The sequence below is a fragment of the Schistocerca piceifrons genome, chromosome 5 (assembly GCF_021461385.2).
Source record: "Schistocerca piceifrons isolate TAMUIC-IGC-003096 chromosome 5, iqSchPice1.1, whole genome shotgun sequence".
Taxonomy (NCBI): Eukaryota; Metazoa; Arthropoda; class Insecta; order Orthoptera; family Acrididae; genus Schistocerca; species Schistocerca piceifrons.
In genome coordinates, this window is record NC_060142.1 from 334773236 (window position 1) to 334793903 (window position 20668).

Sequence of the window (20668 nt, forward strand, 5' to 3'; positions counted from 1 at the left end):
GTTCAATACCTCATTAGTTATGTGATCTACCCATCTAATCTTCAGCGTTCTTCTGTAGCACCTCATTTCAAACGCTTCTATTCTCTTCTTGTCCAAACTATTTATCATCCACGTTTCACTTCCATACATGGCTACACTCCATACAAATACTTTTAGAAACAACTTCCTGACACTTAAATCTATACTCGATGTTAACAAATTTCTCTTCTTCAGAAAAGCTTTCCTTGCCATTGCCAGTCTACATTTTATATCTTCTCTACTTCGACCATCATCAGTTATTTTGCTCCCCAAATAGCAAAACTCCTTTACTACTTTAAGTGTCTCACTTCCTAATCTAATTCCCTCAGCATCACCCGACTTAATTCGACTACATTCCGTTATCCTCATATTGCTTTTGTTGGTGTTCATCTTATATCCTCCTTTCAAGACACTGTCCATTCAGTTTTAACTGCTGTTCCAAGTCCTTTGCTGTCTCTGACAGAATTACGTCATCGACGAACCTCAAAGTTTTTATTTCTTCTCCGTGGATTTTAATACCTACTCCAAATTTTTCTTTTGTTTCCTTTACTGCTTGCTCGATATACAGATTGAATAACATCAGGGAGAGGCTACAACCCTGTCTCACTCCCTTCCCAACCACTGCTTCCCTTTCATGCCCCTCGACTCTTATAACTGCCATCTGGTTTGTGTACAAATTGTAAATAGCCTTTCGCTCCCTGTATTTTACCCCTGCCACCTTTAGAATTTGAAAGAGAGTATTCCAGTCAACATTGTCAAAAGCTTTCTCTAAGTCTACGAATGCTAGAAACGTAGGTTTGCCTTTCCTTAATCTTTCTTCTAAGATAAGTCGTAAGGTCAGTATTGCCTCACGTGTTCCAGTATTTCTATGGAATCCAAACAGATCTTCCCCAAGGTTGGCTTCTACCAGTTTTTCCATTCGTCTGTAAATATTTCGTGTTAGTATTTTGCAGCTGTGACTTATTAAACTGATAGTTCGGTAATTTTGACATCTGTCAACACCTGCTTTCTTTGGAATTGGAATTATTATACTTATCTTGAAGTCTGAGGGTATTTCACCTGTCTCATCATCTTGCCCACCAGATAGTTAGGTGATTTTCACATCTGTCAACACCTGCTTTCTTTGGAATTGGAATTATTATATTCTTCTTGAAGTCTGAGGGTATTTCGCCTACCTCATCATCTTGCTCACCAGATGGTAGAGTTTTGTCAGGACTGGCTCTCCCAAGGCCATCAGTAGTTCTAATGGAATGTTGTCTACTCCCGGGGCCTTGCTTCGACTAAGGTCTTTCAGTGCTGTCAAACTCTTCACGCAGTATTGTATCTCCCCTTTCATCTTCATCTACATTCTCTTCCATTTCCATAATATTGTCCTCAAGTACATTACCCTTGTATAGACCCTCTATATACTCCTTCCACCTTTCTTCTTTCCCTTCTTTGCTTAGAACTGGGTTTCCATCTGAGCTCTTGATATTCATACAAGTGGTGCTCTTTTCTCCTAAGGTCTCTTTAATTTTCCTGTAGGCAATATTTATCTTACCCCTAGTGAGATAAGCCTGTACATCCTTACATTTCTCCTCTAGCCATCCCTGCTTAGCCATTTTGCACTTCCTGTCGATCTTATTTTTGAGACTTTTGTATTCCTTTTTACCTGCTTCATTTTCTGCCTTTTTGTATTTTCTCCTTTCATCAATGAAATTCAATATTTCTTCTGTTACCCAAGGATTTCTACTATCCCTCGTCTTTTTACCTACTTGATCCTCTGCTGCCTTCACTACTTCATCCCTCAGAGCTACCCATTCTTCTTCTACCGTATTTCTTTCCCCCATTCCTGTCAATTGTTCCCTTATGCTCTCCCTGAAACTCTGCACAACCTCTGGTTTAGTCAGTTTATCCAGTTCCCATCTCCTTAAATTCCCACCTTTTGTGCAGTTTCTTCAGTTTTAATCTACAGGTCATAACCAATAGATCGTGGTCAGAGTTCACATCTGCCCCTGGAAATATTTTACAATTTAAAACCTCTGTCTTACCATTATATAATCTATCTGATACCTTCTAGTATCTCCAGGATTCTTCCATGTATACAACCTTCTTTCATGATTCTTGAACCCAGTGTTAGCCATGATTAAGTTATGCCTTGTGCAAAATTCTACCAGGCGGCTTCCTCTTTCATTTCTCTCCCCCAATCCACATTCACCCACTATGTTTCCTTCTCTCCCTTTTCCTACTCTCGAATTCCAGTCACTCATGACTATTAAATTTTCATCTCCCTTCACTACCTGAATAATTTCTTTTATCTCATCATACATTTCATCAATTTCTTCATCATCTGCAGAGCTAGTTGGCATATAACCTTGTACTACTGTAGTAGGCGTGGGCTTCATGTCTATCTTGGCCACAATAATGCGTTCACTATGCTGTTTGTAGTAGCTTACCTGTACTCCTATTTTTTTTATTCATTATTAAACCTACTCCTGCATTACCCCTATTTGATTTTGTATTTATAACTCTGTATTCACTTGACCAAAAGTCTTGTTCCTGCTGCCACCGAACTTCACTTATTCCCACTATATCTAACTTTAACCTATCCATTTCCCTTTCCCTTTTTAAATTTTCTAACTTACTTGCCCGATTAAGGGATCTGACCTTCCACGCTCCGATCCGTAGAACGCCAGTTTTCTTTCTCCTGATAACAACGTCCTCTTGAGTAGTCCCCGCCCAGAGATCTGAATGGGGGACTATTTTACCTCCGGAATATTTTACCCAAGAGGATGCCATCATCATTTAATCATACAGTAAAGCTGCATGCCCTTGGGAAAAGTTACGGCTGTAGTTTCTCCTTGCTTTCAGCCGTTCACAGTACCAGCACAGCAAAGCTGTTTTGGTTAGTGTTACAAGGCCAGATCAGTCAATCATCCAGACTGTTGCCCCTGCAACTACTGAAAAGGCTGCTGCCCCTCTTCAGGAACCACACGTTTGTCTGGCCTCTCAACAGATACCCCTCCATTGTGGTTGCACCTATGGTACGGCCATCTGTATCGCTGAGGCACGTAAGCTTCCCCACCAACAGCAAGGTCCATGTTTCATGGGGGGAGGATCCAGGCATAACGCTACAAAGAAATATGAAATGAAATGAGCATGTAAGGACTTGAGTGGGAAAGGCGAACAGTTGACTTCAGTTTACTGAGAGAGTTTTAGGAAAGTGTCGTTTGTCTGTAAAGGAGCCCACATACTGAATAGTGCAATCCATTTTAAAGTACTGTTTGAGTGTTTGGGATCTCGGCCAGGTCAAATTGAAAGAAGACATTGAAGCAATTCAGAGGTGGTCTGCTAGATTTGTTGTTGGTAGGTTCGATCTACATGCATGTATTATGGAGATGCTTCGTGAGCTCAAATGGGAATCCTTGGGTGGAAGAAGGTGTTATTTTTGTGAAACGCTATTGAGAAAATTTAGAGAACCAGCAGTTGAAGCTGACTGCAGAACAATTTTACTGTCGCCATGGTACGTTTCAAGTACAAGATAAGAGAAATTAGAGCTCATATGGATCCATATAGGCACCCTTTTTTTCTCTCCCTCCATTTGGAAGTGGAACACCAAAGGAAATGACGAGCAGTGGTACAAGGTACCCTCCACTGTGCACCATATGTGGCTTGCAGTATATTTAAGAGAGATGGGTGTAGATGCAGATGTAGATGTAGATTTACAGACTTGATGGGACATATTTGAATGATCACACACACACACACACACACACACACACACACACACAGAGAGAGAGAGAGAGAGAGAGAGAGAGAGAGATGCGGCATATTTATTTCTTCCATTCCACTTTTCACCCATTTTGATAGCCCTTCTTGACTTCATGTTAGCTTCATGTGTCAGCACTGTGTAATGATTCATAACATACTCTTGAAGATGTTACTTCTTACTAAGGTTACAGACCAAGTATTTATATGTATATGTAAATTATTTGCTTAAAATGTGTTTTGTTGATAGGTGGAAGTTTCTTACTGAAGATATTTACAATATATGAACATGACACTATCTGTCTATTATACCTCCTGTGTTGTGCTTTCAAACATGTGAATATATATAAACCTGCAACAAGCAAGGAAGGCAATTCAGAGGTGTATGTTGTGTGCCTTGAGTACATTGGTAGTGAATTGATGGAACCATGGTTGAAAATATTGCGGCAACATTATGGTGAGTTCATTACAGGGCTACAAAGAAGTTTTATCTAATTAGTTTATCTTTTGGAAAAAAAAGTTGATTTATCCATATGACAACTATTAAATTAAGTTTTCTTTTGTTTAAATAAGCTCTGCTGTTTTCTTTGATTAAGGAATCACTGTTAAATAATAAAAAGAAACCAAAAAAATTGAAAAATCATCCAAATTTGCAGTCAGTTCTCCTTGGTTGATGCCTGAAAGCAAACTACTTGTGATAATGGACTATGAAGCGGATATTTAACATTTTCCTAAGTTCTTGCCAACATATCCATATCTTTGTAGCAATCACATTACTTTATTTGTGTGAAGGCTTTCTCTGCTATTGTCAAAGAAATATTAAGAGTTCACTTAAGTTAGTAGGGCATGGTCAAATAGGTCTGCATCTTGTGTATGTTTTATGTAAATTACAACCTAACTTAAATTGAGGTACAGTTGGAGGATGACAGGGGAGCCCTAAACAGTCAGGAATGAACTGTGACTGTGAGATAGAAAGGTGCCTTTGTAGTGATGCCAAATATCAACTGGCTTTGGAGGATCACCAGACCTTTGAAGATGGTAGGTTCAGATCCTGTCAAAATGTCACAAATGAGATGCACACCTGTCGGACCACTGCCTATAGGCTCAGTAAATTCTTTGTGTATCAGTCTCATGGTAAAATCTAAATGCAGAGGTGCTATCTATGTACGTAAAGAAATTCTTCAAAGTGTTTATTTTAAGCTTTTATACCCAAGTTAGCAATAAAGAAATGAATTATTTAGCAGCCCCAAAGCATTTAAAATTCTGTGAGTGCTGCTTCACAATGCTAAATTACATTTCATATCGGGTAGTAGGCAAACAATTGTGATGGAAGGCTGTAGCCATGCCCTTTTTAACAAAGAAATATAATTGAATAAATTTTTTTTTGTTTCCAGAAAGAGGTCAGCTGTCTACTGCCTAATGATTAGTTTGAACACCACAGTAGGTCACTACACGTGTTTGTAATGGATTCAGTGTATTCTTGCTTTCCTTTGACCTTCAAACTGGTTTGCCAACCTATTGTACTGTGATGTGCAGTTTATTGTGGAATCTATCATTGTGCAACCTGGCATATTTTCATTGTGCAAATCATTGCCAGAGATGAAAGGAATTACATATAATCTCATTGTTGATTTGACAGTTAGTAGAGTCCTTAGAAATAATTGCTTTGTGTAACTATAATATGAAATGCCAACATTTTAAATGTGTTCCAGGTGAAGAGAAGCAACAGAAAGCAATGTTCCCACGCCAATTAATTCCAGACTCCTTCATTCAGCGAGTCTTTGAATGTGCAGAAAAGTTTAAAAATTTGCAGGTTTGTTCCAAAATAATTCTGAAGTTTTTGCAGAAGTTTAAAATTATTGTGACTATAATGGATTATTGTGATTGTTATTATTTATTGTACTCGTTGTTTTGTCATAGTCTTGTGTAACTGACATCTGGAAGCAAAATTTGGTGATGGCTGTCTTTATAGTGTTTGTGTCTTACACATTGTTTTGTTATGTTTCTTTCTTAATCTCTCTTTGTGTATTTGATTTAAGTGCAGTCCCTTCTCATTACCTTTGTCATGAAACTTATTAGTTGTCCAGTGTTTATGACATATGTACACAGTTTGTACTCACTGGTGGAGCTCTGCACTTCAGTATGCGCTTTGTCACTGCTACTTGCCGGTTATCACTTGAAGCCTGCCATTTGATACAGTGTTCAACTATTGCATGAATTATAGGTTTCTCTCTTTCAATATTCCCTCTGGATTGATCTTGTTTGTTTTTGTAATCTGTTAAGGTATCTATTGTTTTAATATTTTTGAAATGCTTTCCTCATCAGGTAATGTAACAAGGTACCCACATAAATGACTTTCTCACATCTTTTGCCTTCTTTGTGACTAATACTTCACGAAATATCCCTTTCTTGTACCTTGGGGGCTCTCATAATTCCTAGCTACATCAGGAACCCATTGCAGAATATCTTCCTTTAACAAAAATGTTGTGTCATTTTCACGTCATTCCTCCATAAACCTATGTCTCAGACTAAATGTGAAAGATGCTGTACATCTGATGCATTTTGGATCAGATCCAAAGTTAGTAAAGTTACCGTCTGTTCTGGCTATTTTTTGTGGTCTTGTTACTGTTCCATTTGACTGCACCTTTTTTCCCAAACTATCTGCATGTGTCACTACTTCAGAAGAGTATTCTTTCACATTTTTCCAGTATAATTCCATGACCCTGTCAATGCTTACTGTTTAAAGCACAATCATATGAGGTATCAGGTAAAGATTGTCATCGAATTGAGGGTTTTTTGGTAGGGGGACACAGCATATTATCTTGGATAGAGAGACATTGTCAGATGTAGAAGTAACTTCGGGTGTGTCCTAGAGAAGTGTCTTGGGGCTCTTGCTGTTTGTGTTGTCTGTCATGCAGACAATATTATGATAACCTCAGGCTTTTTGCAGATGATGCAATTATATATAATGAAATACTATCTGAAAGAAGCTGCATAATATTCAGTCAGATCTTGATAAGATTTCAAGATGGTGCAGAGACTGGCAACTTGCTCTAAATGTTCAGAAATGTAAAATTCTGCACTCCACAAAATGAAAAAATCATAGTATCCTATGATTGTAACATCAATGAGTCACCCATACAAATACCTGGGTGTGACACTTTGTAGGGATATGAAATATAATGATCACATAGGTTCAGCTGTGGGTAAAGCAGGTTGTACATCAGTTTATTGGTAGAATACTGGGGAAGTGCAACCAGTTTCAATGAAGATTTCTTACAAATCATCATGTGACCAGTTCTAACATATTGCTGAAGTGTGTAAGACCTGTACCAAATAGGACTGAGAGAGGATATTGAATGTATACAGAGAAGGGCAGCACGAGTGGCCACAGGTTTGTTTGATCTATTGTTACAGAGATACTGAAGGAACTGATCTGGAAGATGCTTGAAGATAGACGTAACCTATCCTGAGAAAGTATATTAACAAAGTTTCGAGAACTGGCTTTAAATGATGACTTTTAGGAATACACTACAGCCCCCATCGTATTGCTCACATACGGATTGTGAGGATAAGATCAGAGTAATTATGGTATGCACAGAGGCATTCAAACAGTTGTTCTTGATGTAACTTCTGCCATGCATTCACAGTGATATGCAGAGTGTAGATGTAAATGTAGATTATTTGTGTGCTCAAGGAGTAGATGACACAGTACTGTTCAATTCGTCTTTTCCTTTCTGGAGTGCATATTCTTGGGTTTTGATAATGTTATCCAAGCTTTCTAATTTTTAATTCACTGCTGCTTTTAGCCCAAACTGCTTACGCTAAAGTCTTGAATATTTTCATATTAACTTGTTGAACTATTTCAAAGTGTATTTTACCCCACCTATTATTTTTGAAATATTTATACATATATGGATAAACTGAAAGAACCAGAGGTTGTAGAGAGTTTCAGAGAGAGCATTAGGGAATGATTGACAAGAACAGGAGAGCCTTGGGAGAGCCAGCCCTGACAAAACTCGACCATCTGGTGAGCAAGATGTATGAGACAGGCGTAATACCCTCAGATTTCAAGAAGAATATAATAATTCCAATCTCAAAGAAAGCTGATGTTGACAGGTGTGAAAATTACCAAACTATCAATTTAATAAGTCATGGCTGAAAAATACTGACACAAATTCTTCAAACAATGGAAAATCCAAACTGGAATGTAACTAATACGATAGAAGGAAATTTGCTACTCACCATATAACGGAGATGCTGAGTCGCGATAGGCACAATAAAAAGATTCACACAATCGTAGCTTTCAGCCATTAAGGCCTTTGTCAACAGTAGACACACAAACACACACGCACACGCACACGCTCACACACACGCTCACACACACACACACACACACACACACACACACACACACACACACAAGCAAGTGCAACTTGCACACACATCTGCAGTCTCAGAGTGTAGTTTCAGCCTTCTGAGACTGCACACGTGTGCAAGTTTGTGCTTGAATATATGTGTGTGTGTGTGTGTGTGTGTGTGTGTGTGTGTGTGTGTGTGTGTGTGTCTACTGCTGACAAAGGCCTTAATGGCCGAAAGCTATGATTGTGTGAATCTTTTTATTGTGCCTATCGCGACTCAGCATCTCCCTGTATGGTGAGTAGCAACTTTCCTTCTATCATATTGTGACACAAATTCTTTACAGACAAATCGAAAAACTGATTGAATCCGACCTTGGGGAAGATCAGTTTGGATTCTGTAGAAATGTTGGAGCATGTGACGCAATACTTACCCTACGACTAATCTTAGAAGATAGATTAAGGAAAGGAAATCCTACATTTCTAGCATTTGTAGACTTAGAGAGAGCTTTTGACAATGTTGACTGGAATACTGTACTTCAAATTCTTAAGGTGACAAGGGTCAAATGCAGGGCACGAAAGGCTATTTGCAATTTGAACAGAAACGTGATGGCAGTTATATGAATCGAGGGCATGAGAAGGAAGCAGTGGTTGGGAAGGGAGTGAGACAGGGTTGTAGCCTATCCCTGATGTTATTCAATCTGTATATTCAAGCAGTAAAGGAAACAAAAAGAAAAATTCAGAGTAGGAATTAAAATCCATGGAGAAGAAATAAAAACTTTGAGGTATGCCGATGATATTGTAATTCTGTCAGAGACAGCAAAGGACCTGGAAGAGGAATGGAATGGACAGTGTCTTGAAAGGAGGCTATAAGATGAACATCAACAAAAGCAAAACGAGGATAATGGAATATAGTCGAATTAAGTCGGGTGATGCTGAGGGAATTAGATTAGGAAATGAGATTCTTAAAGTAGTAAAGGAGTTTTGCTATTTGGGAAGCAAAATAACAGATGATGGCCAAAGTAGAGAGGATATAAAATGTAGACTGGCAATGGCAAGGAAAGCGTTTCTGAAGAAGAGATATTTGTTAACATCAAGTATAGATTTATGTGTCAGGAAGTCTTATCTGAAAGTATTCGTATAGAGTGTAGTCATGTATGGATGTGAAACATGGATGATAAGTAGTTTGGACAAGAAGAGAATAGAAGCTTTTGAAATTAGGTGCTACAGAAGAATGCTGAAGATTAGATGAGTAGATCACATAACTAATGAGGAGGTATTGAACAGAATTGGGGAGAAGAGGAGTTTGTGGCACAACTTGACAAGAAGAAGAGACCGGTTGGTAGGACATGTTCTGAGGCATCAAGGGATCACCAATTTAGTATTGGAGGGCAGCGTGGAGGGTAAAAATTGTAGAGGGAGACCAAGAGATGAATACATCAAGCAGATTCAGGAGGATGTAGGGTACAGTAGTTACTTGGAAATGAAGAAGCTTGCACAGGATAGAGTAGCATGGAGAGCTGCATCAAACCATTCTCTGGACTGAAGACCACAACAACAACAACTACTACTACAATTTTTTCCTAGTTATTTTTCTAAAATTTTACCCCAATTTTTGTTTGACGGTTTTACTATTCCTTTTGCCCTGATTCCATTTTATTTTCAAGGCACGAAAAGATGTGGGCACAGGTTATCTGTTGACACACTTGGCTCTACAATTACTCCCATTGTTGTCCAACTTCTGTATTGTATACCACCTGTATTGTTTTTGCATCCCCCTAGATCATATTCAAGAATAATATAATTCATTTCGTATTTTTCTTGAAATCTGTCATCCATTTGTGACAAATTCTTCATTTGTGTGGCCCCGTGGCTACTTAACAATTTCTGAGTGTATTTTCGTTCTGTCATTGTTGCTACAAGAAAATGTGTGTTTTTTGCACTAGACACATTTCACTTTATTAAAGTAAAGCATCATCAGTGGTCTGTAATTACAGATTTATAATCTGATTTTTTTTAAGATCGAAAAATTCATTAACAATATGTTGCTTTTTTTACTTATGGTAATTTCCTCTTGGTTTCCCACCTACATCAGGAAATGTTGTTGGCTAGCACATCGTTGGAGTTTTTCTTTGTTAGACGCTGATGCTTATAGTTTAATTTTTAGTTGCTCTTGCAGAATTACACATTTCTCATGTTTTACACAGCACAGTTTTTCACACATCACTGTTTTCTGTTTCTTTTTGTACTTGTAAATAGTATACTTTTACCGTAAGTTGCATCTACATCTACATCAATACTCTGTAAATCACATTTAAGTGCCTGGTAGAGGGTTTATGGAACCACCTTCACAATTCTCTATTATTCCAATCTCGTATAGCGTCGAAAGGAATTATAAAGCAGCCACAGGCATTATGGCCCCACAAATAAAGAATTTGGCACAATGGAAAAAACAAACACATATATCTTTCTGTACGAGCTTTGATTTCTCTTATTTGATCATAGTGATCATTTCTCCTTATGTAGTTCGGTGTCAACAAAATATTTTTGCATTCGGTGGAGAAAGTTGCTGGTTGAAACTTTGTGAGAAGATCCTGCTGCAATGATAAACACCTTTGTTTTAATGATATCCCCCCCCAAAAGCTTGTAACATTTCAGTGACACTCTCTCCCATATTTCGCTGTGATACAAAAGATGGTACCCTTCTTTGAACTTTTTCGATGTACTCCATCAATCCTATCTGGTAAGGATCCCACACCACACAGCCGTATTCTAAAAGAGGACGGACAAGTGTAGTTTTGGCAGCCTCTTTAGTAGATCTGTTACATTTTCTAAGTGTTCTGCCAAGAAAGTGCAATCTTTTGTTTGGCTTCCCCATAACATTTTCTATGTCTTATTTCCAATTTACATTGTTCATAATTGTAATTCCTTGGTATTTAGTTGCATATACGGCCTTGGATTAGACTGATTTACCGTGTAACTGAGGTTCAACGGATTCCTTTTAGCACTCATGTGGATGACCTCACACTTTTCATTATTACAGCCTGTGCTGGGAAGTTGGCTGCCACATGGTATTAATTTCTTAATCACTTCATCTTTCATATACAGACTCCCCGTCTTTCTGATGATATTCTGAGTATGATCATAATATAGTTTTTAGCACATCATATAACCCGATAGTAGTGACAGTTTATATTGCTAATCTTCAACATTAAGTACAACAATAGCATTTCCTTCATTGGGTTTCAAGACAACCAAGTCCTCATCCTCACGCAATAAGCACAGACACTATAGTTTGTCTAATCTAATGTTAGATTTTGGTAGTTTAACTTTTCTTTTTAACAAAGAGATAGAGGGGCTGGCCAGTACTTACCTCAGCTCAGTACAGCTGATAGATACACATAAAACAGAACTGAAAATTTACGTTCCTAGCTTTCGGAACAAAAGTTCCTTCATCGGGGAGGAGAGAGGGGAAAGAAAGGGAAGAAGGGAAAGGAGATTCAGTTACTCACAACCCAGGTTATGAAGCAACAGGGAAAGGAAAATAGGGAGGGTAGCAAGGATGGAGGCATGGTTGTCAGAGGGAAGCCAAAGATATTCTACTGTAAGTACTGTGCCAGCTTCAAACCAAAGAGGATGCATACAGAAGTAAAGAGGTATATAGTATAAAGATAAACACAACTATGTAGGATGAAAAGATGCGTCAATGGCTAAAGAGGAAAGGGAAAGAGGAGAAGACTGAAGAGTGAATGGGAGTGAGGTTGTTTAACGTAGGTTCAGTCCAGGGGGAAGGCGGGATGAAAGGATGTGTTGGAGTGCAAGTTCCCATCTCCGCAGTTCAGAGGGACTGGTGTTGGGTGGGAGAAGCCAAATGGCACATACGGTGTAGCAGGTTCCTAGGTCCCTAGAATTATGCTGGAGGGCATGCTCCGCTACTGGGTATTGGGCATCTTCTAGGCGGACAGTTCGTCTGTGTCCGTTCATGCGATCAGCCAGTTTAGTTGTTGTCACACCGATGTAAAAGGCTGTGCAGTGCAGGCATGTCAGTTGATAAATGACATGTGTAGTTTCACACGTAGCCATGCCTTGAATTGTGTATGTTTTACCAGTAGCGGGGCTGGAGTAGGTGGTTGTGGGGGGATGCATGGGGCAGGTTTTGCAGCGGGGTCAGTTACAGGGGTAGGAACCGCTGGGTAGAGAAGATAGTCTGGCAATATTGTAGGGTTTAACAAGGATGTTACGGAGGTTAGGGGGGCGACGAAAGGCAACTCTGGGTGGTGTGGGGAGAATTTTGTCAAGGGATGATCTCATTTCAGGGGTTGACTTGAGAAAGTCATATCCCTGGCGGAGTAATTCGTTGATGTTTTCGAGGCCAGGATAATATTGGGTGACAAGGGGGATGCTTCTGTGTGGTCTAATCCTATACCACATTATTTACATTGATTCCGGAAACATGCATTCACCGTAGCCAAACTGCAATCCCAGATACTTTTCCTCCGGTCCTGCTTAACCTTTGGAATTACCCCTAAAGGGCTTACCTTAAAAGTTCCCATCTCCGGGTGCAATTCCTCCTTCCACCAGTCTCTCCTGGACTTCCAGAACCTTCAATCCTTAGCCCTTACCCAACTTGTCCTGAATCTCTACACTACTTCATGTAACCACCACTCCCAACAGCTCCTATCTCTCTTCAAAGTTCTCCACCTCTCAAACCCTTGCTTGGAGAACACACTCAGGAACATCATCCTAGAAGCCAGCTGCAAACTTGAGTTCCATGCCACACACCACTTGAAAAAACTATCCACAGTGCTAGTGCAACGCCTAAGAAGTGGGGTCCCTCTCCCTATCCCTCACAAACACCAACCACAACAGAACCTTCAACAAACCCCCCTCATAGCCAACAAACCTAGCCTAGCCACCCTACTCAATCTCCCCATCCCAGCACATACCCCACACTGACCAAATCTCAACTATAACCACAGTCAAATGCCACATATCACCAGTCCCAATTCAGTCCTAAACCTCTCATCCAGATCCCTCTCTCCTCCAGAGACATCTGTTCTATCAAAAGGCTTAACCTTTAGCCCTACACCTAAATTCAACCACACTGCCCTGGTTAAAGATCTCCTCTCATTCACCCGGAACCTCAACTGGAAATATCACGTCACTACCCAAACACAGCCCCCAAATACTAGACCCAGTGTTGAACCCTGTCTAGAACACTTCCGACTGCCTTCTCAAAGGGATCCTCCTCCCCTCCCCCAAAACCATCCCTAGCAGACATTTCAGGAATTCCTCACATCCAGTGTTGCCTCCCAGTCCTTCTTGAAGAACATCCCGACAACCCCCAACATCACCCCAGCTGAATCCCGTGCCATTAAGGAGCTTAAAATAGACCGCTCTATTGTCATCCTCCCGGCGGATAAAGGCTCCACAACTGTCGTACTTGACCGTGTGGAGTATGTGGCAGAAGGACTGCGTCAACTCTGACACCTCAACCTACAAAGCTGTTACCCAGGACCCCATTCCCTCCATCCAGACTGAGCTGCAAAAAATCCTAAACATCCAAGGTCCCTCACAAGGCCTCACAACGGCTTCCATAGACTTACTCACTCCACCTGAGCCACGTACCCCTACCTTCTACCTATTACCCAAAATCCACAAAGAGAACCATCCTGGCCGTCCCATTGTAGCAGGCTTCAAAGCCCCAACCGAACGTATCTCAGCTCTGGTATACCAGCACCTACAACCTATCACCCGCAGACTCCCATCCTACATCAAAGACACAAACCACTTCCTAGAACGCCTCAAATCCATTCCCACTCCTCTCCCACCTGAAACCTTTCTTGTCACCATAGATGCTACATCCCTTTACACAAACATCCCACATACCCATGGTCTCTCTGCCCTTGAGCACTACTTCTCCCAACGCCCACCCGAAGATCTTCCAAAAACCTTGTTCCTTATCACACTTACTAACTTCATCCTCACCCACAATTACTTCACTTTTGAAGGCCAGATGTACAAACAAATCAGGGGAACGGCCATGGGAACCAGGATGGCTCCGTCCTATGCCAACCTCTTCATGGGCCGCATGGAGGAGGCTTTCCTGAAGACCCAACAGCTGCTTCCCCTGGCCTGGTATATCTTTATAGATGACATCTTTGTGGTCTGGACTCATGGTGAAGAAACACTCCTTAATTTCCTCCATAACCTCAACTCCTTTTCGAATCTGAATTTCACCTGGTCCTTCTCCAAAACCCAAGCCACCTTCCTGGATGTTGACCTTCATCTTGTTGAAGCTCACATCCACACCTCTGTCCATATCAAACCCACAAACAAACAACAGTACCTTCACTTTGATAGCTGCCATCCTTTCCACATCAAACGCTCCCTTCCCTACAGCCTAGGTATTCGTGGCAAACGTATCTCCTCCAGTGACGAATCCCTCAACAATTACACCAATAACCTGACCAGTGCTTTCCTCTCCCGCAACTATCCTGCAGACCTTGTCCACAAACAGATTTCCCGAGCAATACATTCCTCCCCGTCCAACAACAATGTTCCTACCCCCAGACCACACAGAAGCATCCCCCTTGTCACCCAATATTATCCTGGCCTCGAAAACATCAACAAATTACTCCACCAGGGATATGACTTTCTCAAGTCAACCCCTGAAATGAGATCATCCCTTGACAAAATTCTCCCCACACCACCCAGAGTTGCCTTTCGTCGCCCCCCTAACCTCCGTAACATTCTTGTTAAACCCTACAATATTGCCAGACTACCTTCTCTACCCAGCGGTTCCTACCCCTGTAACCGACCCCGCTGCAAAACCTGCCCCATGCATCCCCCCACAACCACCTACTCCAGCCCCGCTACTGGTAAAACATACACAATTCAAGGCAGGGCTACGTGTGAAACTACACATGTCATTTATCAACTGACATGCGTGCACTGCACAGCCTTTTACATCGGCGTGACAACAACTAAAGTGGCTGATCGCATGAACGGACACAGACGAACTGTCCGCCTAGGAGATGCCCAATACCCAGTAGCGGAGCATGCCCTCCAGCATAATTCTAGGGACCTAGGAACCTGCTACACCGTATGTGCCATTTGGCTTCTCCCACCCAACACCAGTCCCTCTGAACTGCGGAGATGGGAACTTGGACTCCAACACATCCTTTCATCCCGCCTTCCCCCTGGACTGAACCTACGTTAAACAACCTCACTCCCATTCACTCTTCAGTCTTCTCCTCTTTCCCTTTCCTCTTTAGCCATTGACGCATCTTTTCATCCTACATAGTTGTGTTTATCTTTATACTATATACCTCTTTACTTCTGTATGCATCCTCTTTGATTTGAAGCTGGCACAGTACTTACAGTAGAATATCTTTGGCTTCCCTCTGACAACCATGCCTCCATCCTTGCTACCCTCCCTATTTTCCTTTCCCTGTTGCTTCATAACCTGGGTTGTGAGTAACTGAATCTCCTTTCCCTTCTTCCCTTTCTTTCCCCTCTCTCCTCCCCAATGAAGGAACTTTTGTTCCGAAAGCTAGGAACGTAAATTTTCAGTTCTGTTTTATGTGTATCTATCAGCTGTACTGAGCTGAGGTAAGTACAGGCCAGCCGCTCTATCTCTTTGTTAGTATTTGTTTCACATCTTTATATGAGATTTTCCATTAATCATTTAGATCACCTATATGGTCCACATCCTTCATTGTTTTGTCCCTTTTGTTAGCTATCACTTACATCTGTCATCTTAACACTTTCTCTTGTTCAGTGTTTTATATATACATAAATAAATATTTTCGTCAGCAACTGTGCTAGTTTCATCTGCCTTCTATTATCTTGTTCCGTTTATAGTCCTCTTCTCTTTTTTATTTATTGATTTATTTATTCAACATTCCATAGTTTTAACGTTCGTTATTCGCTGTTTCCCAGCCAACAATCACTGCCAACAATCTCTTTCACACCTACCAGTATCATCCATTTCCGTCGATTTCTTGTTGCTGGCGACATTTTTGTGCCATTGGCTATCTTTCTCTGCCACAAGAAAATTTTTTTGGGACATTACTGCGCCACCCGCGATCTTTTTGCGGCACGCGCGATCTTTTTTGCGGCACGCGCGATCTTTTTTGCGGCACGCGCGATCGCTTTTGCGGCACGCGCGATCCTTTTTCGCCACTCGCTATCTCTGTTTTTGAGAAACGTGTGTTCTTTCCCCCTGATCTGGACATACTTGCTTGATCTGGTCAACTTTTTCCGTATTTTTCTTATTTAGTGGTCTTCCTTTGGTATTGAACATTACCAACGCAATTTGTTTCCTTCTCGTCTTTCCCTCCGTGTTTTATTCCTTATTATGATTACTATTTCAACTTTAGTTATTTAATTTCCCTACCCACCAGTTACCCACTATGTACCCTAATCCTATACCACATTATTTACATTCATTCCAGAAACATGCATTCACCGTAGCCAAACTGCAATCCAACATACTTTTCCTCCGGTCCTGCTTAACCTTTGGAATTACCCCTAAAGGGCTCACCTTAAAAGTTCCCATCTCCGGGTGCAATTCCTCCTTCCACCAGTCTCTCCTGGACTTCCAGAACCTTCAATCCTTAGCCCTTACCCAACTTGTCCTGAATCTCTACACTACTTCATGTAACAACCACTCCCAACAGCTCCTATCTCTCTTCAAAGTCCTCCACCTCTCAAACCCTTGCTTGGAGAACACACTCAGGAACATCATCCTAGAAGCCAGCTGCAAACTTGAGTTCCATGCCACACACCACCTGAAAAAACTATCCACAGTGCTAGTGCAACACCTAAGAAGTGGGGTCCCTCTCCCTGTCCCTCGCAAACACCAACCACAACAGAACCTTCAACAAACCCCCCTCATAGCCAACAAACCTATCCTAGCCACCCTACTCAATCTCCCCATCCCAGCACATACCCCACACTGACCAAATCTCAACTATAACCACAGTCAAATGCCACATATCACCAGTCCCAATTCAGTCCTAAACCTCTCATCCAGATCCCTCTCTCCTCCAGAGACATCTGTTCTATCAAAAGGCTTAACCTTTAGCCCCACACCTAAATTCAACCACACTGCCCTGGTTAAAGATCTCCTCTCATTCACCCGGAACCTCAACTGGAAATATCACGTCACTACCCAAACACAGCCCCCAAATACTAGACCCAGTGTTGAACCCTGTCTAGAACACTTCCGACTGCCTTCTCAAAGGGATCCTCCTCCCCTCCCCCAAAACCATCCCTAGCAGACATTTCAGGAATTCCTCACATCCAGTGTTGCCTCCCAGTCCTTCTTGAAGAACATCCTGACAACCCCCAACATCACCCCAGCTGAATCCCGTGCCATTAAGGAGCTTAAAATAGACCGCTCTATTGTCATCCTCCCGGCGGATAAAGGCTCCACAACTGTCGTACTTGACCGTTTGGAGTATGTTGCAGAAGGACTGCGTCAACTCTCTGACACCTCAACCTACAAAGCTGTTACCCAGGACCCCATTCCCTCCATCCAGACTGAGCTGCAAAAAATCCTAAACATCCAAGGTTCCTCACAAGGCCTCACAACGGCTTCCATAGACTTACTCACTCCACCTGAGCCACGTACCCCTACCTTCTACCTATTACCCAAAATACACAAAGAGAACCATCCTGGCTGCCCCATTGTAGCAGGCTTCAAAGCCCCAATCGAACGTATCTCAGCTCTGGTATACCAGCACCTACAACCTATCACCCGCAGACTCCCATCCTACATCAAAGACACAAACCACTTCCTAGAACGCCTCAAATCCATTCCCACTCCTCTCCCACCTGAAACCTTTCTTGTCACCATACATGCTACATCCCTTTACACAAACATCCCACATACCCATGGTCTCTCTGCCCTTGAGCACTACTTCTCCTAACGCCCACCCGAAGATCTTCCAAAAACCTTGTTCCTTATCACACTTACTAACTTCATCCTCACCCACAATTACTTCACTTTTGAAGGCCAGATGTACAAACAAATCAGGGGAACGGCCATGGGAACCAGGATGGCTCCGTCCTATGCCAACCTCTTCATGGGCCGCATGGAGGAGGCTTTCCTGAAGACCCAACAGCTGCTTCCCCTGGCCTGGTATAGCTTTATAGATGACATCTTTGTGGTCTGGACTCATGGTGAAGAAACACTCCTTAATTTCCTCCATAACCTCAACTCCTTTTCAAATCTGAATTTCACCTGGTCCTTCTCCAAAACCCAAGCCACCTTCCTGGATGTTGACCTTCATCTTGTTGAAGCTCACATCCACACCTCTGTCCATATCAAACCCACAAACAAACAACAGTACCTTCACTTTGATAGCTGCCATCCTTTCCACATCAAACGCTCCCTTCCCTACAGCCTAGGTATTCGTGGCAAACGTATCTGCTCCAGAGACGAATCCCTCAACAATTACACCAATAACCTAACCAGTGCTTTCCTCTCTCGCAACTATCCTGCAGACCTTGTCCACAAACAGATTTCCCGAGCAATACATTCCTCCCCATCCAACAACAATGTTCCTACCCCCAGACCACACAGAAGCATCCCCCTTGTCACCCAATATTATCCTGGCCTCAAAAACATCAACAAATTACTCCACCAGGGATATGACTTTCTCAAGTCAACCCCTGAAATGAGATCATCCCTTGACAAAATTCTCCCCACACCACCCAGAGTTGCCTTTCATCACCCCCCTAACCTCCGTAACATCCTTTTTAAACCCTACAATATTGCCAGACTACCTTCTCTACCCAGCGGTTCCTACCCCTGTAACCGACCCCGCTGCAAAACCTGTCCCATGCACCCCCCCACAACCACCTACTCCAGCCCCGCTACTGGTAAAACATACACAATTCAAGGCAGGGCTACGTGTGAAACTACACATGTCATTTATCAACTGACATGCCTGCACTGCACAGCCTTTTACATCGGCATGACAACAACTAAACTGGCTGAGCGCATGAACCGACACAGACGAACTGTCCGCCTAGGAGATGCCCAATACCCAGTAGTGGAGCATGCCCGCCAGCATAATTCTAGGGACCTAGGAACCTGCTACACCGTATGTGCCATTTGGCTTCTCCCACCCAACACCAGTCCCTCTGAACTGCGGAGATGGAAACTTGCACTCCAACACATCCTTTCATCCCGCCTTCCCCCTGGACTGAACCTACGTTAAACAACCTCACTCCCATTCACTCTTCAGTCTTCTCCTCTTTCCCTTTCCTCTTTAGCCATTGACACATCTTTTCATCCTACATAGTTGTGTTTATCTTTATACTATATACCTCTTTACTTCTGTATGCATCCTCTTTGGTTTGAAGCTGGCACAGTACTTACAGTAGAATATCTTTGGCTTCCCTCTGACAACCATGCCTCCATCCTTGCTACCCTCCCTATTTTCCTTTTCCTGTTGCTTCATAACCTGGGTTGTGAGTAACTGAATCTCCTTTCCCTTCTTCCCTTTCTTTCCCCTCTCTCCTCCCCAATGAAGGAACATTTGTTCCGAAAGCTAGGAACGTAAATTTTCAGTTCTGTTTTATGTGTATCTATCGGCTGTACTGAGCTGAGGTAAGTACTGGCCAGCCCCTCTATCTCTTTGTTAGTATTTGTTTCACATCTTTATATGAGATTTTCCATTAATCATTTAACTTTTCTTTTTTTTAGACTGTGGCTAACAACTGACTTCCCTTCTTTGCCTTACCATAGAAGTGATGCCTTGTAGGCTGTTCTTTTTCACTAATGATATGTAATATCAGCAGCTGCCACGGATAAGGATGGAAGTTGAGTCCTTTGGACAGTTGTGAAACAGAGCTGTCATCAAGCTCCTTAGTAAAATATTAGCCATGGTTCTGTGAGCCTTATCAGCATTTGAAACTCACCCTGTGCTTACTGGTGTTCTGTTGCAGCACCTTCCTATTCCCAGTCAAATGATTAGCTTGAAGATAAAAATATCGGGCATTTTGCAGTTGCATCAAGTTCATACTATGTTTTCCACATGCTCTATTTTGTGATAATGTGACTAGCCTTCATTAAACTTCTATTCACTGCAACAGTTTAAATATGGTGCTTGACTGCAACAGTTTAACTATAGTGCTTGACTGCAACAGTTTAAATATGGCACTTGACTGTATCAGAGCAGTCCTGGCAGCATTGTAAAAATATAAAAGAAATCGGCAGCTGTTAATGCTTGTTGCACAGTTTCTCTGTCTGCTGCACACTGCATATTATGTCCTCCCTGTAGAAGAAAGTTACTCTGTGTCTTTCGGAGGGGCATAACGTGATGAAATGTTCCTTGTTTGAAGCCGCCTTGGTTTATCTCAGTTAACGTGATTTAAATCTTCGGTAAAGGATGGGGATACACTGTTAGTAGTACATGGAGGTTGGCCTTGGACACCAAATAGGTAGGCAAAAACATTTGTCCGTAACAAGTCGGCAGGATTGGCACTTGCGAATATGGGACCAACCCATTGTGCCTGCTGCATTGTTA

General features: G+C 41.9%; 1 protein-coding gene across 11 annotated transcripts in view; it reads left to right on the top strand.

Annotated features, from left to right (window-relative positions):
* Positions 1 to 20668, top strand: part of LOC124799256 (cap-specific mRNA (nucleoside-2'-O-)-methyltransferase 2) — a 327660-nt gene that overhangs the window by 162329 nt on the left and 144663 nt on the right. For all 11 annotated transcript variants that reach the window (XM_047262805.1, XM_047262803.1, XM_047262814.1 and 8 more), the window contains 2 exons: positions 4016 to 4222; positions 5478 to 5578. In XM_047262805.1, the coding sequence (XP_047118761.1) occupies positions 4016 to 4222; positions 5478 to 5578 (308 nt within the window). The remainder of the gene's footprint in view (positions 1 to 4015; positions 4223 to 5477; positions 5579 to 20668) is intronic.